Here is a 26,787-nt window from a genome sequence, read left to right on the forward strand (position 1 = left end):
AGAGGAAAATTCATTTCATGTCCATCATGGGTAAATAAAAGAAATTGTCAAAATATGGAAAACTCTCTGTGGGAGTGCTGATTTCAGAATCCTTTAAAACTCTGGCTCTTGGGTAGCAAAAGAGATTATGCTGTCTACTGAAGTACAAGGAAAATACATTTTTTTTGTTTTGATTCTTGGCACACAAATTGTTGGCTGGTGTTGTGGGATGCACACAATCCTGTGTACACTCAGTATTACTATGCCTGAAAAATGTCTCAAGCATCATCTCCTGTCATTCAAGAAATCTTGCTAGTGCTTGTTTTTGCAATTCTCGTGGTCTTTATGATTGCTGGTAATGAATGCTATGTGGAAGCAGGGGTGGGTTCCTGCCAGTTCTAACCTCTTATAGAAGAGGTTCCACAAATCTACATTGCTGTTTAGAACCAGTTCCAGCTCCCCCCTCCCGTCTGCACATTATCAAGATGAAGAGTGAGAGGAGGAATTCTGGGAGTTTTTTTCTAAAGGGTTAGGGGTGCAAGGGTCTTGTAACTTGACAGCTTTAAGACTTGCACACTTCAATGCCAGAGTTCCTAAGCCAACATGACTGGAGGGGGAATTCTGGGAGTTGAAGTCCACAAGTCTTAAAGCTATCAAGTTTGAACACCCCTCGGTTTTTTTCCCTAAGGGGCGCAAGGGTCTTGTAACTTTACAGCTTTAAGACTTGCGTGCTTCAAATGCCAGAGTTTCTGAGCCAACTTTTTTGTTGCTAAGCAAGAGCGTTGTTAAGTGAGTTTCACCACATTTTACAAGTTAGCCACGCCCACCCAATCACATGACCGCCAAGCCACTCCCACTTGGTCACATGGCTGGCAAGCCACTCCCACCCGGTCACATGGCCAGCAAGCCACTCCCACAAAGCCGGCCACACCTACAGAAGAGGTTCTAAAAAATTTTGAAACCCACCACTGTGTGGAAGTATTATATGTGTAACTGACTTCAAGGGTTTGGCATGATAGTGTTGGAGAAGAGGCTGCCTTTTATTCATTCCAGATTGAAAACTGTTTTCAAATGAATATGAAGAGCTTTATTTACCCCCTCCTTCATTTTGATGAACACAGAGCTTTGAAAGTTGAACCTTTATTATTTTTGTTTCCTAAGGTCACTTGAATCATTTGACCGATAGAATCACAACTTGTTTTCTTTCAGTGTGAACTGGTCTCCTTGACAACAGGATGTCAAATCAACTTTTCAGCTTTAATCAAGTCAGAACAATATGCTGTGGTCTGTCTATTCTGAAAGCCTTCAAGTTATGGGAAATTATTCCAGTTTAGGTTTTTAGGGCACATTTTTTCTTCCCCTTCTTTAGATAACCTTTAGTTCTGGGTGTATGTTTGAAAAATCATGCCTGTTTTTATATATGGAATATCCAAATGCAAACAAATTTAGGTTCCATGAAACCTAAAAAAAAGGGAGTTCACATAACTGCATCAAAACATTTGGTATGGGTTCAGTAGTGTATTTTGTATACATTAATTACCAGATACAGTCTATGATATTTGTAGTTTAAAAGGAAGTAGGTGATAGAAAAACTAAAATCTGAATTGTCGCCAAAGAAAACAATATTAAGTTCAAGCAATTCAGAATACAGAATAACAGAAGTAGAAGGGATTTTGGAGCTCTTCTAGTCCAACTGCCTGCTCAAGCAAGAGACTCTAGAGTCTATACCATTTAAGAGCCATGGTGGCGCAGTGGTTAGAATGCAGTACTGCAGGTTAATTCTGCTGCCTACCGACTGCCAACAGTTCAGCAGTTCGATTCTCACCTGCTCAAGGTTGACTCAGCCTTCCATCTGTTCGAGGTATGTAAAATGTGGTCCCAGATTGTTGAGGGCAATATGTCGACTCTGTAAACCATTTAGAGAGGGGCTGTAAAGCATTATGAAACAGTATATAAGTCTAAGGGCTATTGCTATTTTAGACAAATGGCTGTCCAGTCTCTTCTTAAAAGACTCCAGTGTTGGAGCATCCATAACTTCTGAAGGCAAGCCATTCCATTGGTTGAATTGTTCTAACTGTCAGATTGTTAGATTGTTCTAACTTTTTCTTTAGTTCTAAGTTGCTTCTCTCCTTTTTCAGTTTTTATCGATTGCTTCTTGTCTTGGAAAATAGGTTGACCCCCTCTTCTTTGTGACAGCTTCTCAAATATTGGAACACTGCTATTGTGTTAAATAGCATGCTAGAACAAATAATCCACTTGAATATATTTTCCATCATGCTGAAAATATCCTCATATCAGCAAAGCCAATATTTGTGCTACTTTTTCATGGAATGGGCTAATAACAACAACAACAATGACACTGCCCCAAACCCAGAAAAATCAAAGGAAGAAATATAGCTTCAGTGAACAAATACACTGGAATCATATTTTACCAAAGAGCCAGTTTAGTGTAGTGATTAAAACATTGGACTAGAAACTGGGAGACCATGAGTTCTAGTCCTGCCTTAGGCAAAAGCCAGTGGGTGACCTTGTCCAGTCACACTCTTACAGTCTTAAGAAGGAGACAAGGCAAACTATCTCTGAAGATGGTTGTTAAGAAAACTGCAACAGCTTGTCTAGAAAGTTGCCAGGGGTTAACACTGAATCAAAAGGCACAAAATCTATCATCAATCAATCAGTCAGTCACAATGGATTGGATTCTCCTACCATACAGTGTTCAGCCAAATCTTCCCCTGGATAATATGCATGTTCATTTAATGATGAATGACATCACTAGTGATAACGAGCTGCATGTTGATTTAGTGGCATGGGTGACAGATCATAGTGTGTTGTAAGGTACAAGTATTCCTATGTGAATGTATGTGCCTCATTGTAAAAGTTACTCTTCCCTCTTTTATTATTGGAGTTTTGTAAGCAGTTGCTAATATTTTTTGTTTGCACTTATGTACATACTAACCCATCTAGCTATTTCCTTTTGGAGTAAACAGTGTTATTCATAACTCGGGAGTAAAAACAGCAGGCCCGCAAAATTAAAGAGCCGAGATAAGAAAATGAAAAAGAGAAATAGTTAAATCTTGTTTATACCAACAGAAGCCACCATACCTTTCTATACCAATCTATCCTTAGAAGTCATTCTTACTTCCACAGTATCCACTTATTGCTCAAGAGAATAGGAGAAAAGCTTACAGTTGCTGATCTGCCAGCTCACTAATATCTCGCACTGCAGAGACAGAGACCATAAGGCAGGCCTGTCAAACTGGCGGCCCATGGGCTAGATGCATCATGCATAAGCCACACCCACCCCGGCTCCAGGAAGGGGAAAATGTTGCAATATATCACGTGATGGTAACATGACACCGCGAGTTTGACTCCTATGCCATAAAGAGTTTCATTTCCTGGAGAGCCCCATTTTGATTTTATATATCAAATAAATAAACAAATGTGAACATAGGTTCCTGTTTTTCAGAGATCTGTTCTATATATATTCTTATTCTGTTCAGATTTAATTTATAAGGGGTCACAAGACTGACCCTTGAATCCTGACTTGAAATGAGTTTCAAGAATAATTTTTCCCTACTTTTATCACCCTATAAGTAACCTGAATAACCCAATAGTGTGTGTGTGTGTGTGTGTGTGTGTGTGTGTGTGTGTGTGTGTGTGTGTTATGTGCATTGGCTAGATAGAATAATGCATGTCTGGATGCAGAATCCTGGGGTACTGTATGTGGATTTAGCTTTAACCCAACAAAACAATTGTGGTATTTTTATAGCAAAACAAACTAAAAATCCAGAGAACAGCTGTGTTGTTTCTCAGTTTGTATTGGGACCAGCTACATAATCAAGTTTCTTTTTCAGAAAACAGTGAGATTGCGTATATAGCTTAGAATTATATAAAAACCAGGCTTAACTGGAGAGAGGCAGTTGTCCCAATGTCACCGTCAACCATACTTAGGAAGGGAAGGAATTAATTGGTCAATTGCCCTGGAGAAATATGGGATAGCAGCAAAATCAGAATTGGCAATCTTATATATATAAAATGGGATAAGAAATGTGATAAGGTATGTAAAATCAAAAAGTCAGCAATTTACACAGTGCCTACCATCTCCACTTCCCTCTTATTTTTTTCGGTGACATTGCTCACGTTGGTATATTATTTATGTAAATAGACTGAATAGGTATGAATAGTTGTGTGTGTGTGTGTGTATGTAAAACAGCAACACATACAGGAATGTTGCTCACACAGAAACTGTAGGCACATAAAATCTTTATCCAACTGATCAAAGTAATACATTAATAGTTACCGTATTTTTTGGACTATAAGACGCATCGGAGTATAAGATGCATCAAGATTTTGAAAAGGTAAACAAGAAAAAAAAGGTTTTGACCTCCCCGGCCCCCAAGAGCCTCCCAAACCCTCTGCATGTCCTGGTTTTCACAAAAATGGGGCACGCAGAGGGTTTGGAAGATATGCAGAATGCGCCTGGGGGCTGGGGAGGTCAAAAGCACCTCCAAACTGCCCACACATCGCATTTTTGCTCTCCCCAACCCCTAGGAGCACTCTGCAGGCCTCCCAAACCCTCTGCGTGCCCCAAGCCTGTTTTTGGCAAAAATGGGATACGCAGGGCGGGGTTTCCAGAGGCCAAAAATGGTTGTATTCGGTGTATAAGACGCACCAACATTTCCAACCTCTTTAAGGGGGAGGTCAAAAATGGCACTCCTGGAGGGGTTTGGGAGGCCAAAAATGGGCCCATTTGTTGCCTGGTTTTCGCAAAAACAGGGTACACAGAGGGTTTGGGAGACTTGCAGAGTGTTCCTGAGGGCTGGAGAGGGCAAGAACACCCCCAAACTGCCCACACATCGCATTTTTGCTCTCCCCAACCCCTAGGAGCACTCTGCAGGCCTCCCAAACCCTCTGCGTGCCCCAAGCCTGTTTTTGGCAAAAATGGGATGCGCAGGGCGGGGTTTCCAGAGGCCAAAAATGGCTGTATTCGGTGTATAGGATGCACCAACATTTCCAACCTCTTTAAGGCTGGTAAAATGTGTGTCTTATATTCCGAAAAGTACTGTATATTGAAGGTATTTAATTCTAATAATTTCTATGTTAAGAAAATGTAAATGATATGAAATATTTTTCTTAGTCACTTGATAGCGAGATGGGTAATATTTAAATGTAATCAACCCAATAACTAAATAAACAAACTATTTTTTCAGCGTACAAAGGAAAATGTTATCTTTGAAGCAGCCCTGCCCTCATAGATGGCAAAAGCATTAGGCTAGACTGCTGAAAACTTTGCCACTTCACAAAAGGTTAGCCAGATAAAAGCTGTCTTTTTCCAAATGAGCCTCAGATGAGCTGAGTTAAAATGTCACAACCAAACACAGGTAATAAAATGGGCAAATAACAATGGCAACAATGTGTTCAAAAAAACATTTAAAAACACTCTGTTTGCCAAGGGTTGCCAAGATAAAGTGTCCACAATTTCTTCCCCTCAAGCAGGAGAGATGACCTCTTATCTTATTAGCATCACGTTCCTATTCAGAGCTCAGAAGCCCAATCCTATTAACTGCTTTCATTATGCATTAATGAAATGGAATACTGATTCAGCTGATCAGCAGCAGCAAGAGGTGACATATGCTCACCGATGTAGTTCTGGTAAAGCCTGTTACAATAACAACAATAGAAGCCAAAACAATCTTGGAATACTAGGATGTCCACCCACCAAACAGGATGCTGTCTGCTACAACCTGGTAGCCTTCAGATATGTCAGATTTACCGTATTTTCCGGCATATAAGACAACTTTTTAACCCCAAAAAATTATTTAAAAAATCAGGGATCGTCTTATACGCCGGGTATAAGAAAGGCCATACCAAAAAAACCAGAACAAAAGAAAAAGCATCTCCGCCAAGCAAAAAGCGGCACTGCCACCAGCGCAGACGCCGGCCTTTCAATACAATAGCAGAGTTGGAAGGGACCTTGGAGATCTTCTAGTCCAACCCCCTGCCTAGGCAGGAAACCTTATACCGTTTCAGACAAATGGCTATCCAACATCTTCTTAAAGACTTCTAGTGTTGGGGCATTCACAACTTCTGGAGGCAAGCTGTTCCACTGATTAATTGTTCTAACTGTCAGGAAATTTCTCCTCAGTTCCAAGTTGCTTCTCTCCTTGATTAGTTTCCACCCATTGCTTTTTGTTCTACACTCAAGTGCCTTGGAGAATAGTTTGACTCCCTCTTCTTTGTGGCAACCCCTGGGATATTGGAACACTGCTATCATGTCTCCCCTAGTCCTTCTTTTCATTAAACTAGACATACCCAGTTCCTGCAACCGTTCTTCATACACATTATGCATTATAAACTTGCAAGTCATAGAATGTGTGTTTCACTAAGTTACTCTCTTTCTTCAAATACATTCCTGCCTTGATTAAACAATTTTAATAATTTTCCCATTTCCATTAATTGCATTCTCACCATAGCTAGTACCCCAAATATTAGTTTTCATTCCCAGATTCTTCTTTGTATGAGCCCTTGGTTTCATTGTAAGATTAATGTAAGTGGTTTTCCATCATTAAATTGGTCTTTATTCATGTAAATTAATATGTCTGTTCATAAACTGGTTCCCACTTTGTGTTAATACATTATGTGGTCTGATGAAATGTTACGTTGAACCCAATTGCTGCACTTTTCAATACATAGTTTATTACGATCAATGAACTGAGTATTAGTTATTGTCTCAGTTTTAACTGCAGATACATCTGGGATAATTTTCATGCAAAAGATATGCTTTTGTGGCACAGCCACTGTTCAAATGTGATGGACGCTATATCTGCTCATATATCTAGTATATAGAACAGTGAAATGTTATTTCATTTGATTAAGATACAGATTAACAGAGTCAGAAGGGACCTTGTAGGTCATCTAGTCCAACCCCCAGCTGAAGCAGACCCTACATCATTTCTGACAGATCTGTTCATGAAAGCTTCCAGTGATGAAGCTCCCACAACTTCTGATGGCAAGCTGTTCCATTGGTTGATTGCTCTCACTGTCAGAAAATTTCTCCTTATTTCCAGGCTGAATCTCTCCTTGTTCAGTTTCCATCCATTTTTCCTTGTCTGGCCTTCAGGTGCTTTGGAAAATAGCTTGACCCCCTCCTCTCCATGACAGCCTGTCAAATATTGGAACACTGCTATCATGTCTTCCCTGGTCCTACTCTTCACTAGAGTAGCCATGCCCAATTCCTGCAACCGTTCATCGTATGTTTTAGCCTCCAGTCCCCTAATCATCTTGGTTGCTCTTTGCACTCTTTCTAGAATCTCAACATCTTTTTTATAGTGTGGTGACCAAAACTGGATGCAGTATTCTAGGTGTGTGGTTTTTTTTATAGAGTGGTATTACTACCTCACTTGATCTTGATTTATTTAATGTAATTTCTGTATCAAAAATCTGACTTATAGAAGAGAAACTTTGAGGATTAAACTGAGTGTCAAAGCAAAGTTATGGAAAAGTAGCAGGGAAAAAAAAACCTATGCTGCCTGCCTATAATATCAAATCATTTCTTTGCTGCTGTCACATGTTTTCAAATTTCACAAAATCCCACTGATACTGGAAGAAATAGAACAACAGATTGCATGCGTGGTTTATTTTAATATCTTTGATTGATGCAAACAACATTTCAGGGCCTTGAATTCCCTTTACTTGAGCATATATTCTCAGCTGCTTTTCTGGTCAGTCCCACTTTAACTGTTTTTACAACTCATTTTTTAAGTGGCACTGAATTTTGTTTGTTTGTTTGTTTGTTTTGTCCTTAATAAAAAATATCACGCAAGTGTATTAAGGATGCTTTAACACATATTCTTCACATATTTAAAAAAACACTCCACCCATAAAATGCTGAAGTTGATTGCAATTCTACATGTAGCTTACAACACAATAGCAATTACTGAGTGGCATTAAAAAGCTTTCCATCTAGAAGTACCCTTGAATTAGCAGCTGCAGCAGAACAGGCTGTTACTTACTGACCCCTAAGTAAGCGGTTTATTGCAGGCCTTCCATGGATTGACTATTTGTGGAAAAACTGTACAAATAGCATTCACTGAAAGCTTGATTTAACAATGTTGTGTACTTAAACAACTCAAACTTTTCTTCCTTTTTCAATATTAAATATTAAATATTAAAATGTAGACGTGATACAAATGTTTTTGGATCATAGGGGAACATAATAACATAGGCTCACTTTTTAAGGCAGGGTGTTCAACATTTCACTGTGGGATTTTTAGAAAAATAATAATAAAGTGGAACATATGCTGATGCATTTAGAGTGGCATTTAAAAGAGCAAGTTGAAACAATAGTTGTCTGTGTGCAATCTCACATAAAAAATGTTGTCGCAGCCTTGTCTGTTTTCATTACCAGGAAGGAAAGGAAAGGAACGGAATAGGGGAGATAGATGGGTGGGATTATTTTTCTTATAATTTATTCAGTCATCACTTTTTTACAGGCTTTGTATGCAATCCAAATACAACATATGCATACAATCAAATGAAAATACCTAAATGCATTTGTATGTCTCCATATATTTATAGATAAGTGGGGAGGCATTCTAAAAGTTCATAACACATATGAAAGTTCCATTTAAACTCAGTGGGACACTTCCTTATGCCCGCTGCAAAATCTTTTCAATTGTTCTTTCTATCTGTAAGATGTGAATTTTCATGAGCCAGATAGTGATACAATAAGGAGCGACTGTGTGTATGTAAATCTGAAATAGCATGCCATGTACTCCTGCCCCTTCTTCCAGACTGCAGTTCTGATTATTTAATTTGGGTGAAATTTGAAACTCTGTTCACTTGACAGTTGTTGATAATATGCAATAAGGCTTGGAAACTATGCTAAAACTTATTTTTAAAAATTAATCATCTGCAGTCAAGGTATAGCCTCTGCAGAAGCAAGCTTTCTGGGTGGCATGCTGTCATTGGTGCAATTAAGGGGAAAAACCCTTATTCAAACTATCAGTAAAAATGCCACATGCAACTCTTTAAATTATTTGGATACCTCTGAATGGACTTTTCTCTATTGGGATTATTGTCAGCACCCTGAACAGATAACAGCCCAAGCACCATTGTGGATTTAGTACAAATATATTCTTTAAATTACTAATGAAATCAAATCCTTTTAAAATGATAATAATATTTTTTCCCTGGTGGAAGATAGGTATGAATTTTCTGGGTTCTGAATTATCACTCATTAGAAAACATAGCCCAATTAATAAGAAAAATAATTCTACAAAAGCTTCGTATCAGAAATACTGCAAAGTTTTTGTGGAATTGTCTAAGTCAAAGGATATGATTAAAACCTGCTTTAAAATAGAACATGGGGGAAATAATTGCTTGTTGGGTTAGGTCAATAATTGAGCAATGTTAGGAATGGGAACCCAGAAACTTGGGACAAGCCAAAAGGCAGGACCAAAAAACAAATCAGAATTGAAAGTCCTGAGATGCAAGATCAAGGCATAATTATGGTTACATGGACGTATTCAGACACAGTTTTCATATCAAACTAAACCAGAATGGAATATAATTTGATCCATACAATGAATTTAAGACAAAACCAAATAGTGGTTTGCATATTATTAAACTATGGTTTAGAGTACTATGTGAATCAAATCTACCCAGGTAAAAAATTGAAGCCAGAAGTATTTACTGGCCAAGCTAGATACATGAATAGACAATAGGGCAATTTTTCACTGAGAAAGCTGTCATTTGTAGCGTATGGACTAGCCACCGGATTCAGCTACCTACCTTCTTGCTGAAGAATCAGAATTAGTCCATAAATGTAAAGGTTTCCCTCGCACATATGTACTAGTTGTTCCCGACTCTAGGGAGCGGTGCTCATCTCCGTTTCAAAGCCAAAGAGCCAGCGCTGTCCAAAGATGTCTCCGTGGTCATGTGGCCGGCATGATTAGATACTGAAGGGACACAGAACGCTGTTACCTTCCCACCAAGGTGATCCCTATTTTTCTGCTTGCATTTTTACGTGCTATCAAACTGCTAGGTTGGCAGAAGCTGGGACAAGTAACGGGAACTCACTTTGTTTACGTGGCACTAGGGATTTGAACCACTGAACCTCCGACCTTCTGATCGACAAGCTCAGCATCTTAGCCACTGAGCCACCGTGTCCCTAATTAATCCATAAGCACCTATTATTTCTGAATAACTGGCTGCTTCTACATTCTAAATTAGATCCAACAAAATAATGTGCATGAGTCTGTTCTCAGATGTTTAACTTTATAAGAACAAAGGTCCAGAAGCTGAAGGTTTACTTTCAGCTCTTGGCATCTCCAGGTAGGACTGTGGAAAATCCTACCTGAACCCCAAGAAGGCTGTTCTTGACCATATTGGCAATTCTGAGTAAGAAAGATTATGAGTTCTAACTCAGCAGAAGATAGCTTCCTACTCTGCTTTTCTCCCAATCCTACTCTGAAACCATGTAAAATGTGCCGGAGGGGAAAAAAATAGCTTAAAGCAATAGCAACATATAAATTCAAAGTGAGAGAAAGGCTGCCCTTCACACCTCACACTCTATAAACACTTCCCCCCCTCCTTTGATGTAAATACTACATATATGTGATTAAGTACATTTCTTATAAATAATAAAATGGGTGAAATTCACAATATGTATGCTTTTCTTCACCTAAGAAAAGCAAATTGCCAACCGGTGTTGCTTAATGTACCTATCATTATGATGCATGTAAAAATAGAAATGTACTTTCCTCCCTGTTTATTATCTGTAAGAAGCTTCTTTGCTAAGTCTTTTATTCTTTACAGCCTCTCTGCCTCCTGAAATCTTAAGGGTCACCTCCAATCTTATAGCAATTTTAGAAATTTGCCATAGAATGCAATTACCTAATATAAAATATGAATACAGCTATGCTTTCATTTAAAAGTAGACACCAAAGGTTCAAAATTGTTGGCTTTGTCGAAACAACTTCCAAGCTTTTCATGGAGCCTGTTAAATCACATAATTTGTGTGTGTGTGTGTACACATATAATTTTTATAAGGAATCAATATACTTCATTGAAGCACTATACTCTGGTGAATTAATTTTCTGACCTCTGAAATAATTAGGCAAGTAGTAATGGCTGAATATCTATTTTTAAAGGAGTCAGTGTGTGTTTTATTTGCTGGGAGTTTCGCTACCTAATGTGAATGTGGCTATCTAGAAATAAGGGACAGGACAACCTCGCTCCCTCTGTTTTCTTCAGACATGAATGGACACTTTAGAAAAAAGCATTTCAGCTCAGCATGGTTGTTCCCCACCTCCCCTCTCTTTTAAGAGGACAATTTTCCCTCTTTTCTCTCAGCCAGATAAAAGATAATATCTCTTCTCTTTGCATTTGGTTTTTCAGGTGCTCTCTGTGTGGCTCTGCCAGACATTGGCCTAAAAGAATAAAGCAAAGCCTTGTTTTACATCCTGCTCTTTCTCCCTTTTTATTATGATGCATGCAACATGTTTGAAATGCATAGAACTGATAACAGAAAGGCAGATCAAAGCTGTCTGCGAGTTGATGGCCTTGCTATAAACAGAGAGAGAATGGAGCACAGGTGTTTTCCCACATACAAGCCCCTTCTTTATGGAGTGCCTGTCTGTGAAGCGAGGCAGAACCTAAGTGGTGGCAAATGCACACTGTATAAAGACTTAATGCCTAATGTAGCATTAATGAATGACAGAGAAAAAAAAATTAAGAAGACTTTGGATCGAATGTAGATAAGTCTAAAAAAGAGTGATTAAAATGAAAAACAACTGGGACTATTTAGATATTGGTCCATGGTTCTTATTATACTAGTAGCATTCTGTAAAAGCAGACAAAATATTACAACCCCCCTCCCCCCAGGAATATTTGTGCCTTGCAATTGACAAACTGAGTTCTGGAGGCCCCTGCTTAGATCTTATCACCAACTTAAAAGGTTCCTTTAATAAGCTAACATTCTTCTTCTGAACCCCATCGTTTGCTGTACATTGAGAATACTGCTGAGTTACCTTATACAGTTGTTAAAAAGGATGAGAAAATAAGAATTGCTAAGAAAATGTATATCAAATGCTCAGAACATTTGAAGACTTTATCCAAATGCTCATTTTGATCAAATCCACTGGTGATGCTACTATTGGAGCAGTATAGATATCAGCAATTTGTAATCCCAAGTATAGCATGCAAATAACAATGGCATGGTTTCTGAAATGATGATCTAATGTTGGGTGGATTTTATTTATATTTTATTTCCTTAATGCGATACCCTCTGGCTGTATATGAATAATCCTCTTGTATAATGGAACTAATTGGAGCTGTAGGCTTCCTCTTGTTGAAGATGGTAGGTGTTGACTAGAAAGCTTAAGATATCAGAATAATATGCATCTCTAAAGATTTGAACACTTGTTTTGCAAGTAAAAGTTTCCCATGGATAAATCAACTGGAAACTGAGAAGAGATTAGCAACCTTGTAATTACTGTCTCTATATCTGTCTTTGTTATCACAATAGACATTGATATTGCTAGAGTCAGGCTACATCTGTTGTCTGTGTGATAGTTTCACATTGCATTTGATACCAATCATAGTTTTTGACTGCAGTTTGGAGTATTCCAAGTGAAAAAAGCTATCCCTGAACTCCAAAATTTAAATATAAACCACACTGTTCAGATGAAAGAAAGGGAATACAAACTAAAGAGTAAAAAAGAATTGTGAATTTGACTTTCATTCATTCAATATATTTTCATTGTCAAAATATATTTCAGGTTTTTGAAACTAGATATCCACAGAGATTCAATAGGACAAAGAACTACATCACTATCTATATTTCTGACCAGAGAATGTGTCTGACTGTTTCTGTGATCAAGAGAGATCAAAATAAAAATAGAAAATAAGAATATGGTGTAAAAACATTATTTTTCTAAAAGAAAGAGCTGAATTAGAAATTTCAGCAAAACGAGATATACTCAATTACACAATATTTTGCTAAAAGCCTTCTTTTATCTCAAACTTTATTGAAAATGTTAACATGCACAACTCTGCGAGAAGGACCTAGTGAACAATCACTTAAGATAAGCCAGCATGTGCAGTAGTAGCCAAAAAAGCTAATACAATCTTTGGTTGTATAAACAGAGGCATAGTATCAAAATCACATGAAGTACTAGTACCACTTTATAAATCCTTAGTAAGACCACACCTGGAATACTGCATCCAGTTTTGATCACCACATTACAAAAAAGATGTTGAGACTTTGGAAAAAGTGCAAAGAACAACTAAGATAATCAAGGCCTGGAGACAAAAACATATGAAGAATGATTGCAGGAATTGGATATGGTCGGTTTAGAGAAAAGAAGAACTAGGGGTGACATGATAGCAGTGTCCCAATAATTGAAGGGTTGCCATAAAGAAGAGGGGATCAACTTATTTTCGAAAGCACCAGAAGGCAAGACAAGAAACAATGGATGGAAACTAATTAAGGAGAGAAGCAACCTGGAATTAAAGACAAAATTCCTAACAGTGAGAAAAATTCCAAATAGTGAGTTAACCAATGGAACAGCTTCCCTTCAGAAATTGTGGGTGCTTCATTACTGGAGATTTTTAAGAAGAGACTGGACAGCCACTTGTCTGAAATGGTATAGTGTCTCCTGCTTGAGCAGAGGGTTGGACTAGAAGACCTCAAAGATCTCTTCCAGCTCTATTCTGATTGATTGACAACTCTTTCACAATAATAACATGCTCAATAATAACATCTCTAGATTTCATATATGCTAAAAGGGATATAATTCTTCCTATTGAGTCTTTCTCACCACATACTTCTAAAAAATGATTTCCCCCCCTTTATTTATACTAATTCTATTTATTCTACCGCTGACTGTCTGCCACTAATTTAAAAACCACAAGATTGCACGTTGGTTAAAAGTAGACATTCTAATTCCAATTGTTCTGTAGCAGGTTATCAGTAGTTCAAAATACATCGATCTATTAGTGGTCAAATTATGAAATGAGCAGGTTAGATGTTGCATGGCGACCCTGGTATTCATGCATTAGGAAAAAGATAAAAGGTCCCTGTGTCTTAAGAAACTCCCAAGGAGCAAGTTATATCCCTTGTTATATATATGGTAAATAATCATTTTAGCAGTACAAGAATAAGAAGGCATCTGCAAAAGTAAAATAATAATAATATGGATAATGATTTTTCTAGGAACAGGCATGAGAAAGTCTACGAAAAATAGAAGATGTCTTGTTTCTCTAATATTTTCTATAAATAGACTTTTTGACATATCAGAACTTCAGACCAGTTCCTTTTTTGCAGCTTTTATTTTGGCTGGCTGAGTGGGTGGGTGGAATTCTACATTGTGGAACATATATTTCTCATTTCCTCCCCAGGCTATACTGGTATAGAAAAATTGTGATGTGATGCAGTAGGTTCTTCTTGTTTAATTGGATGTGTAAGTCTTTAGCTGACAACTGTTTTATCTGTGTGCTTCTCTTTCTTTTCCCTATTTGGTTTCTTTGTTTGCTTGAAGCTTTATTTTATTTTATGGTTTATTTTTTCCCCCATAGCAGCTAAACCTCTTGACCGGTGCGTATATAGTAGAGATAAATGAATAAAGTGGTAGGACAGCGGAAGTATGCGCAATATATCTTTAACTTTTCAATAATAATAATAATAGAGATTTGCCTATAGCCATCGGTATTTGGGAGGTGTGTGGGTTTTTGTTTTTGAAGTATGTGATTTGTGCAACCTTTTAAAAATAAACATAAAAGTGTAACATCTTGAAGGGTGACAATTTACAGTGTACCGATCTAGACCTCTTCCCCCTCACAGTTCTTTCTTCCTCCTTTTTAACTTGCAAGAAAACATACACAGAGATTAGTAACCCAGCAACCTAATTTGTGGGAACAAAATCTCTTTGGCTCCCTCTTGAGGTGATGTAACAGAATTGGTCTTGATAAGCAAATGTCTTTGATAAATATGGGGAAAATATGCCTGTCTCCTAGCCCATATTTCCTCCCAATACCATTCTAAAATTGAAATATCCTGTAGAAATATAAAAATGGGGATACATCCGCAGACAAGATTGTTCATAAGGCTGAATCGGAGTGATAGAAGTCTCAGGAAATAAATTGTGTCTTTGTGGAAAACTTTCTCTGGAGTTTTTTTTAGCCATTCCCTTTTCATCTAGTAGAAAACAAATGGCTTTCCACACCTCATCCCCAAATGGTGAGATTTCCATGGTTGGCCTGGAGCATTCTTGCACTTTATATGACTCTGAGATGGGCAAGAGGTATCAGTGAGCATCCTATCTTAAATGATGCAGTAGGCTATCCACCTTCCAGGTAAATCATCATCATTGTCATCGGAATGGACCTTGGAACAGAAGGGGTATTCAGCCGGTTCAGACCGGTCGGGAGAACCGGTGGCGCCGACAATCATTTGGCCCTGCCCACCTGCCCCTGCCCTATCCTGTCCTTTATCTCCTGCTTCCTAACTCATTTCAATTGTGCAGCACAGCTGATTTCCCACCCATCCCCGCTCTTCTACTTACTGTTGCTGACATGGAACGTAAGCAGCTGAACTTCTAAATGCTCCATTTTTAGCACAAGCGCTTTAGGCACGCACATGCTCACCGACAGCATCCCACCCCACCACAGCCTTGGAAGTCTTCTAGTACAACGCCCTGCTCAAGCAGGAGACTCTATATTCCAGACAAATGGATGTCCAGTCTCTTCTTTAAAACCTCCAGTGATGGAGCACCGACAATCTCTGAAGGCAAGTCTTTCCACTAGTTGATTGTTCTCGCTGTCAGGAAATTTCTCCTTAGTGCTATGAACTATTGTGTCCATGCAGATGACGTCAGGGAATTCCCCCTGACAGCCGGCATCTGCACTAGCAACAGCCAGGTCGCGTCTGATTGGCTAAGACGCGACCTGGCTGAGAGCGGGGAAACTCTGGCTTGGGGATTGGCTGGTTCGTCTGACAGCTTCGTATAAATAGCTGTCAGACGAACCCTGCATTGATTCTCTCCTGTATATTTGTTGAGTCTGTTCGTGTTCAATAAAGACTGGTTAATTCTCCTCACGACTCCGCTCGCCTTTGTGCCAACTTAACATGAACTACTCACAATTTCCGCTACCGGTCCTCCAGAACTGGTCAGAACCTGCTGAACACCACCTCTAAATTAACCTCATTATAGGTGGTCGGGTAGAGCTGTCATCAAGCATCCACTTGCTTGTATATTTTGAAATAAACATAGCACATGTTATTCAGGTTTCTGTCAAGAACTTTGTGCCTTTGAAATGGTTAACTTTATGCCTCTGATAAAGTGAGAGATTACAGTTGGAAGGGGGAAGTTACATAGAAGCTGCATGTATTCTTGTAAGAATTTGGATTATGTGCCATGTAGACTACTTGTTTATTCAATGATGTTCGTAGTGTGATTGACATTAAAGTGAACTATGCTAAACCCTGTTGGTAGACCTTTATTTATAAGATCTAAAGAAGCAACACAAGGGTTGAGGTCACTTCTTAGATTAAGTCCTGTGTATAAATCTATGATTGCTTGAATATATCACAGTTAACAGGATTCTCACAGCAAAAAGAAACAAATCGCATCTTGCTTTAGTGTGGCATGGGAACTTTACAATTGTGGCTGTAATGAGGACATAGCAAAAATGTTAGTTAATATTTTATTTAGCTTTCCTGGAATAGGGAGAATAGGGACTCTGTTGTCTATCTCTCCAGCTCCAGTTCCAGTTCCAGCAATTGCTTCCAGAAATTGATATACAACTCACATAAACCAAAAGAAAAATCAGGAATGAAATTGCTTTTCTTAAGATCAAACTAGATTCTTTACAACATTATAAAAGTAGTGATCAGGAAACTTCTGATGAATACCTGTGTTTCCCCGACTGGGTCTTATTTTCTTTTGGGCTCCAAAATAAACACTAGGGCTTATTTTCAGAGGGTGTCTTATTTTTTTCCCCATGTGCATGAGGCCTACTTTTTCTGCTTGTTCGTGGTGGGAAGGCTGCATGATGAGTTACTGCTGCCGCCGTGAGGCAGGGGTTGGTAAAGGTGCCCAATGCGCCCCAGCTTACCTCAGGGCCCTCGCAGCCAGGCCATCCATGTCCCAACAACTGCCTCACCTCACGACCACAACATCACTCAGCCTCCTGCTCTGTTGCGGCCACAAGCAAGCAGAAGAAGTGGGCCAGCAGCCATGTGGGCTCCTGATGTACATGGCTGCTGGTTCTGCTGCCACGAAGCAGGGGTTGGGGCGTGAATGGCCTAACTGTGGAGGTCCTGAGGTAGGCCGATGCAAGGCACATGGGGCAGCTCCACCACCACCGCGCCTCACCTTATGTCTGTGATACCACGAGCAACCAGATGGGCAGGGAGCTGGCTCCGTAGGCTCTTAAGTAGGGCTTATTTTGGAGGTAGGGTTTATATTAGGCGCACACGTAAAAACATGCTAGAGCTTATTTCCGATGTAGGTCTTATTTTGGGGGAAATGGTATTAAGCAAATCCTTTAAAAATTTTATTAGCCTCTGATATTTGAATGTGTATGCTTGTGACTTCCTTCCATACTTAGTGCTGCTATTTCCCCGACGTCCATATATCTACTGCCTGCTTACTTTAGTCACTAATGGAATCTTCCTCTTCTGTTCATTTGTTACTGAATACAGGTATTACATTGGTCGTCGAATGTACATAGTGATATCTGAACCAGATATGATCAAACGTATCTTAGAGGATGATTTCAGAAACTTCAGGAACAGAATGGTAAGTCAACAGATTGAAACTGTGGTTCCTTCTCTTTGATTCTCTGTTTCATGTCCTAATATTCCCTTCAGTGGTCCTATTCTGAATGTCTCCTATGTAGAGGTATAAAGAGTATTGTAGGTCTTTTCAGTAGTGGCCCCGTTTTCAATAATACCTTTCCCAAATATTTGCCTGCAATTTACTTTGTTCTCTGTTAAGTATAAAACTAAGACACTTCCATCTTCTCAGGCCTTATCATGATAATTTTACATTTATACTATAGTATGGGGGGTTTTTTGACACATTTTAATGCTTCTAAGCAATTGATGTATTAAAATAGCTGTGCTGTCCTTAATTGAAATATTTAATTATGACTATAAAATGTTTAAAAACCACACTAAGAAAACTTTTGTTTTGTAGGAAAACATAGTGAGGTGGGTGGCAAATAAAGTCAAGTAAATAAATAAATTTAAATTAAGGGGGAAAACCAAGCAAATAAAATAGTAAGAATTCTACAAGGACTATTTGGCTGTTTTGTTGTTTTCAGTATTTCACTGATTCTTCGGTGTATGATGTAAATTACTCTAAAGAGGGACAAACATCTCTCCAGTACTTTCCCATATTTCTTATAAATGTTTTAAATAAATGAACAAAAAGGAATGGGACTATGTTATGGCTAAGAGTTTCAGCAATAAGTCCCTTGCTCATATTTTTCCATCAGCAAGTTTAATTGGTACAGTATTGTACAAGGTAAGGAGACAATCATGTAAAGCAGTGTGTAATATTTTTTTAAAAAATAATTTGTAATTATAAATATTTTTATATTAAGTAATTATTTAAAATGAAAGGTTTGGAATAAAGAGATGATTTTACGGGAAAGAATAACAGGGATTTAATTGTTTGTTTCTATTAGAATTGCAGACTGAATTGAGAATTCAAGTTATTTATTTGCTTGCTTGCTTGCTACAGTTTATATGCTGCTCAATCCAAACAAGGATTTGCATAGTTGCTGTTTACACTTGGGGAAGTTAATTACACATTACTTCAATTGAAGTTTCCCTTCCCATACCCATTGGAAAAAAACATACAAGTTGATTTGGTTTATTAGGCCCATGCTATGAGAAGAAAATGAATTGGATTGTCTCACATTTTTTTATCCAAATTACCTATAGTCACAGGCCCTTTGTTTTCAAAAGCCATTTACTTAGTAGTAGCTAGTTGCTTGTGTATAATTTCATAATTTTTTTCCCTAAGAGGTAGATATCAACGGAGATTCTCAGTCATTTAGGTCATGGTTGTCCCAAAGATACTTTTTCAGGAGCTGGGGAAACTTCTTTGATGAGAAGTGAAACATCTTCAAAGAAAAAACAGTTGCCTCTTGAAAAAGCACCTCTGGAATCTGAGAATAGGATAGCTTATGAAAAAGAAATGGAAGGATCTCTCTCTATAAACAATGTATATAAAATGTGAACAGTGTTTCTCCACAATGTTTTGAAATTAACAGTTAACTTGTAGGATTCTTGAAAGAATACAGAAAAAGACAACACATTCATGCATGTCACACTCCACCTGTAAGACTGTCTTCAAAACTCCTTTGAAAGACTTTATTAAACAAATTATTTGTCAACAAACTGAATGAGAACTGGTAGAAAAGAGACAGAACATCATTTCCCTATCCCAGAGCAAGATATGCCACTATCTTTTAATTTTGATCATTTTTATTATCTTCAGTTTGAGATGAGAGTACAGATCTCCACTGTCTATTTTATAGCAGAGATGGGCAACTTTGGTCACATTTTAATTTTGGGGGAGAATGATAGCAAGAGGTTATAATTGATGATGTAGTATTACAATGTTGTGATATTGTGACATATATACATTTACATTTCAGGCGGATTGCACATTGGGGAGGGGTTGCATAGTGACTATTAAATCTATGCAAAATCTTACGCCATTCTTGCCTTGATTTTTATTTTAGTGGCAGAATTTGGATACGATGATGATGGGCTTGAAGGCTACATATGACCGGTTCTTGCATATTTTCTGCTTTAATAAAATAACTTTTGGAAGCTTATACCTATATAGCCAATTTCTTCATGAATTTACCTTGTATTTCCAGCTCTTAAATTCTGTATTCAAGGCTGAAGAAATAAATACCTGGAGACTTAAAAAGGCCACTCATGCCTTAGGCTAAAATTCCATCTCTGGCCAGTTAATAATCTCTTCATGATCCTGTCTCGTTCCCAGACTTAGCACACTTTGATGGTGTCAACCTAGACAGCTTTAGGTTCAGTCATTTTCTCACTTTATGTCTGGCTACTGAATTTAATTAATATATATATAATTAACTTTGACTCTTGTCCTTTCCCAAGAATATAGGATGTGTGCAATATTTAAAGGCATACCAAAGTGCGTACAAGGTGCACAAATACATCTGTTTTAAATGATTTGTGATAGGTTTTTGTAATGAAAGTTCACCCAGATTCAACTTGCAATCCTAACTACTTCAAATAAGAAATACAAAATAAAATTTTAAAGAGACAGGAGGGGAGGAAACTCCCTTGTTCAACTTTGAATGCACTGAAAAAAGCCACTGCTCAATTGTCAATCAAAAGCTTTGTGAGATGGCAATCCAAAGCAAGGACATAGGAGCAGCAAGTGACAACTCTTCTTTTCTTCTTCTTCTTCCTCCTCCTCACCATCGAATATAATTGTTTAAACAAGATGAAATCAGACATTAATAAATTAATAGGGAAACAGATACCCCTCAAGGTGAGATCCACCCTCTACCCTCTTGGCCATTCAAAAAAACCCCAAATTCTGATTTTGCCATTTGGTCTGGGGACACGATGAAGGTTTGCCACCATGCTGGAGGTGGTTAGTGGACTGGGAAGGAGAGTCCCCCCCACCCCCACCCATATCTCCACCCCATTATATTTTGGGTTTTATTTAATGTTTGTTTATTTTAATATTTAATGTTTTAATATTTTGTACTTATCTTTACAATGTAAATCTAAGTACAAAATGTAAGTACACAAAATTGTCTGCTACAACATCCTACCTGTCAATGACTACTTCAGCTTCAGCCGCAATAACACAAGGCAAACTCAAGGTAAACCGCTCCAAACTCAGTTGCAGAAAATATGACTTCAGCAACAGAGTGGTCAGTGCCTGGAATGCATTACCTGACTCTGTTGTTACATTCTCAAACTGCCATAACTTTAACCTTAAACTGTCTACCGTGGACATAACCCCATTCCTAAGAGGTGCATAAAGGGGCCGTGCATAAGCGCACCAGCGTGCCTACCGTCCCTGTCCTACTGTCCCCATTTATTCGTACCCATTTCCTGTGTCCATGTCCATGTTTATACTTATACCTGTTATCTTGTACATGTTTGACAAACTAAATAAAATAAATAAATAAATGTAAGCCACTCAGAGTCACTTGACAATGAGATGGTTAGCATATATATTGAATAAATAATAATAAACAAATCATTGCCTGTAGGGGAAAAAAATCCTTTTAAAGTTCTGTAGGTGCCAGCCCTTTGAGATAAGCCAAGTCAGGAAATAGACGTGCACAAGAAATATTTTTGTGATAAAGGCTATAATAATAGACTAATGAAAGCTCATTGAATATTTACTATTTTTGAGTTCCCATCTCTCTTTTTTAAAAAAATATCGCTGCTTCCTTTGTATAATCTCCAATTCTGAATAGGAAGCCATATAATTGTTTGATTTTATTGCAAGTAGCCTTGCAATTTTACTTATGGTCACTTATTTTTAAAATGTCCAATATAATGTGCTGCTGCTTCTTCTTTTCAATTGTAGGGTTTCCCTGGTTTATGCTTTTCATATTATATTTTCTAATGGTGTGTATTGTTTAAAACAAGAAGTCCTTTTTCAGTAACGGCACAATTAGTAAGTAAAGAAGTGTTTAGACTTCCTTATAGATTTGGTCAAGTCATCATCTTCAGACTTCCTTAGGAAAGCTTAGCATTCTTCTCCAGTAAAATAAGACATACTTTTGACCAGGGAATCTATTTGTCTAGCACTGAAACAAATATTTTAACAGATTTGACAGATTAACAGACTTGGAAGGGACCTTATGGGTCATCTAGTCCAACCTCCTCACTCAAGCAGGAGACCCTACACTATTTCTGACAAATGGCAGTCCAATCGCTTCTTGAAAGCCTCCAATGATGAACCTCCCACAACTTCCAAAGACAACTTCTGTTCCATTGGTTGATTGTTCTCACTGTCAGGAAATTTCTCCTTATTTCTAGGTTGAATCTCTCCTTGGTCAGTTTCCATTCATTATTCCTCTGGTCTTCAGGTGCTTTGGGAAATAGCTTGACCTCCTCCTCTCTATGGCAGCCCTTCAAATATTGGAACACTGCTATCATGTCTCCCCTGGTCCTTCTCTTCTCTAGACTAGCCATGCCTAGTTCCTGTAACCATTCTTCATATGTTTTAGTTTCTAGTCCCCTAATCATCCTGGTTGCTCTTCTCTGCACTTTTTCTAGAATCTCACCATCTTTTTAATAGCACTGCATCCAAAACTGGATGCAGTACTCTAGATGTGGCCTTACTAGGCTGTAGCCATATCCATATATTTTAACACAGAGGTCACTAAACTTTCTGGGTCCATGGACCACTAACAGTGGCAGCAGGTGGGGATTGGTGGGTGGTGGGATGGCTTTGCATGCTCTGCTCAACCTAGATCCCACCCATGTAGGAATGAAGCTTCGTGTGCTCGCCCACTGCTTGCATGACCCAGTTCCCAACAGGCCGCAGATCGGTAGCGGTCTGCGAGCCAGGGGTTGTGGACCCATGCTTTAACATCAATAAAGAAAGAGTTTGCCATCACCTTTTCCTGATATGAATCCGAAATTCCTTATACAGAAGCTGGGTTGGTTGTTTTTATGTCCAGAGAACCCCACCTACCCTCACCCCCCAATTTTCAGTTTCAGGCCTCCATTGTCCAGTTTAGCCCCAACAATCATATTACAAGAAGCCAAAATTGTTTGCAGCCTCCATAAGATCAAAGTGACAATCCCTTTGAAGAGTCTGTTTTATATAAAATACAATCAAATGTAAGTCTGCGAACATAATCGTATTTCAAGCAAAGGCAGATATGCAATAAGACAGAAACCTTCAACCTGGTACATAGAAATCATTCTGTGTAGCTTTCACAAATGTAAAGCTCAGTAAACTGTTTAGGTAAGAAGTACTATACTTTGAATATCACGCCAATAAGCCCTCTCCGATTCTTTTATTCAGAGCCTGTGTTCAGTCTACTCTGCAAAAATGAAACTGCTCTCTAGCATTGTTCTTTCCTGTCCCCTTTCTGATGAAACAGAGAAAATAAAACATTAAGCTTTTGGCATAAATGCTGACCACAATGCTATGATAATGCAGATCATTCTTGAAATAAAATATTCTTAGGATTGTTTTTTCCCCCTCTCAAATTAGCATGAGTATAGAGTCCGTGACATTTTTTTTAAAAAAAAATCTCATTCTTATTCTCTGTCCTCCTACAGGAAACTTGGCATGGGTGGGACATATCTGTTTCGTAAGTTAATTTGAGCATTAGAACATTAGAATGAACATATTTCAAGTAACAGACAACTTTCCTTTATTTGAAGACATTGTTTGAAGGGCTGCCCAGTTTGAGTCCTTTTATATTTTTTGATAATCTATAAGTGTCCAGTTTTGCTTTTGAGATAAATTTAAAGGCATGTCATTCTGATTTAAGTCCACAGCATATTTGAAAACTATGTTGGAGCTGGCTATAGATCTGTCGTTTTTCTAATACGCACATTTTTTTTTCATCTGATAATTGCTCCTTTGCTGGAATTCATTGAAATTATTCCCTCTTCTAACTGATTTGACCTTATGAACCTAGTACAATGGCTTAAAGAAACTATAACAAAAGTCACAGTTGTGATGCTTTACATATATATGCACAGAAATTTGAAAGGCAAGTTCCATAAGAGTTCTTTTCCATGCAAGTGATGATCTAAAAGGAATTTGTTTATTTATTTATTTATTATTCGTATTTATAGACCGCCCCCTCTCCCGAAAGGGACTCGGGGCGGTGTACAGTCACTAAAATGCGTTATAAAATACATACATAAAACAGTTAAATAATTAAATACATAGGTGGAGGAGGTTGCAAGACTGTATATAGAATAATAAATATAGTACATTAAAAGCTCTAATAACCCAGGAGTTAAAATATTACCCAAAATTACCCATTAAAATATATCCACCGGGAGGTAAAAACTAAGAATGTGCCAGGCCAGCTAATCGAAACAGGTGTTGTTGTTGTACGTGCAGTTGAAGAGTCATGTAACATTACATGACCAACCTATGGTCTTCTCTAGTTCTAGTCCAGTGATGGCGAACCTATGGCATGCATGCCACAGGTGGCACACGGAGCCATTTGTCAGGGCACGCGACGCGCTGCCCTGTCAGCTGGCCAGCACGCATGCCCGCGCTGCCGAGCTGAGTTCACCCTTTTTTAAAGCCATTTTTCGCCCTCCCCAGGCTCCAGAGGCTTTATAGGAACCTGGGGAGGGCAAAAAGAGCCTCCCCTGCCCCGCCCCCCCACCAGGGGCCCTCCGGAGGCTTCATGAGCTTCCCTGAAGCTTCCGGAGCGCAAAAAAACGGCCTTACGGGCAAACCAGAACTTCGGGAACGGACTTCTGGTTTGTTCGGAGGTTCGTTTTGACTGCTCCGGAGGCTTCAGGAAAGCATCTTGAAGGTCCCTGAAGCCTTCGGAGCGCTCAAAACGACCCTCCGAGCAAACCGGAAGTGACTTCCCGTTTGCTCGGAGGTTCGTTTTGACTGATCCAGAGGCTTCAGAGAAGCCTCCTGAAGGTCCCTGAAGCCTCCGGAGGGCTTCCGGGGCGGCGGGGGAGTCTGTTTTTGCCCTCCCCAAGCTCCTATAAAGCCTCTGGAGCCTGGGGAGGGCGAAAAAAGCATGCAAAAAATGGGGGGGGGGTCGCGCCTGTAGTGCGCGCATGTGCACTGGGGGGGTCACACATTGCATTATGGGTGCAGCACGCCCACACATGACCCCCCCTGCGCTCCTCCCACTTATGGCACGTGAGCCAAAAAAGGTTTGCCATCGCTGTTCTAGTCAATCCTACAAAACTAGCATAAGTAGATTTCCATCAGGCCTTCTTGAAGTTGGGTGTGGATGAGAAGGCCTGATGGAAGGAAGTATGTAGTGGGGTACCCCAAGGCTTTGTTTTAGGCCCAATACTCTTCAACATAATTTAAGCAGGTCTTTATCAGGTTGATTCATTTCTACTGTTCTGCTGTTATTTTTTTACCAATTAGTTTCAGAAATCTGTTTTTTGAGTTCTTGTTTTACATGCTATCCTGCATGTTGTTATATTTTTACGCTATTTACTTTATATTTATTATTTATTTTTGTTTATTAAATATATATCCTACACATCTTGCTATCACAAAAGATTCCCAACGAAGCTTGAGGAACCAAAAATGCAAAAGTCCATTTTGAGATAAATGAATAATTCTGAGGTTAGCACAATGCAATGCTCAAAGAGGACTCCTGACAATAAATTAAAACAATTTTTTGTTGATATCTCAAGAAACTTTTATTAACTGGGCACAACTGCCAGAAATTTAGAGACATTTAGAGACATGGGAGGGAATAATATTACTTAATTGACATTAGCAAGCCTTGATGTAAAACAACAAACTAGAAACATTGATAGGAAATTGTGAACAGAAGGAATAATTGAAACATTAAGCATTAATATTTACAAAATAAATTGAATATACATGCAGTTAGGATGTCTGAGTGGATTGAGGGAAGGATCTGGGCTACAGGTATCTAAAAAAAGCAGGGATTTAAGGTGTTGGATACCAGAATAGGGACATGGTGGCTCAGTGGCTAAGATTCTGAGGTTGTCGATCAGAAAAGTTGGCAGTTCGGCGGTTCGAATCCCTAGCGCCGTGTAACGGAGTGAGCTCCCGTTACTTGTCTCAGCTTCTGCCAACTTAGAAGTTCGAAAGCATGTAAAAATGCAAGTAGAAAAACAGGTGGGAAGATAACAGCGTTCTGTGCACCTTCGGCATTTAGTCATGCCGGCCACATGACCAGAGAGATGTCTTTGGACAGTACTGGCTCTTCGGCTTTGAAAAGGAGATGAGCACCGCTCTCTATAGTTGGGAACGGCTAGCACGTATGTGTGAGGGGAACCTTTACCTTTATACCAGAATGGAATTGTAAAAACTTTCAGTGCAGAAAATTTCCCAGGCATGTAACACAAAGATCCATTTTATTAAAAATATTTTTAGCAGATGTTAATAAAAAAATCAGATGACAATTCAGAGAACCTTGCTAAAAGTTTTCCTTTTGTTAAAGTACCTATAGTCAGGTCTCAGCCTTTGTTCATGGAAAAAATGGAATTAAATGTAGACTCACCATAATATCTTGCGTAGTTCCAAAGCGAACATCAACTCATTTTTAAAATTAGAGGATTGAAATTATTCAATAGTTACATAATACTAGAAAGAAGTATTACTAGTATTTTACTAATTCATTTGAATTAATGTATAACCCATCTTTTCATTAAGGGATTGACAAGGCTGCTAATAAAAAAATGTAGTTAAGATATTAATTTTATGAAATTGGGAATACTAAAAGCATTTTGTCTAAGTTGTAATTTCAGGGTATCTTGTCACTCATGTTCTGTTTAGGATGTTAGTGTAAAAATGTGAATCTATATATGCTAAGACAAATTTATTCTTTTTTTAAATGTTCCAATTGATTTCAAGACTCATTAGTAGAAATTCATGTCATTTAAAAATGTCAACATATTCTTTGCGGTGTCCCTGAGACCAGCAAGGATTTGTCTTCCTGTCACCGTCTCTCCGGGACGGTTTAGGTCCAAATGGACCGTGCAGCTGGTAAAAGAATCAATCAAGACCGCACGTTGTGTCTTCGCGACGTCTGGCTCGTTCTCCCAAAATGTTATGCAAACTT

The 26,787-nt window shown here is 38.6% G+C and overlaps 1 protein-coding gene across 8 annotated transcripts in view; it reads left to right on the plus strand.

Annotated features, from left to right (window-relative positions):
- Nucleotides 1–26,787, plus strand: part of TBXAS1 (thromboxane A synthase 1) — a 252,198-nt gene that overhangs the window by 92,128 nt on the left and 133,283 nt on the right. For all 8 annotated transcript variants that reach the window (XM_081957166.1, XM_081957163.1, XM_081957168.1 and 5 more), the window contains one exon: nucleotides 17,687–17,783. In XM_081957166.1, the coding sequence (XP_081813292.1) occupies nucleotides 17,687–17,783 (97 nt within the window). The remainder of the gene's footprint in view (nucleotides 1–17,686; nucleotides 17,784–26,787) is intronic.

Source organism: Natrix helvetica (assembly GCF_964273705.1).
Source record: "Natrix helvetica genome assembly, chromosome: 6".
In the NCBI taxonomy this organism is placed as follows: domain Eukaryota; kingdom Metazoa; phylum Chordata; class Lepidosauria; order Squamata; family Natricidae; genus Natrix; species Natrix helvetica.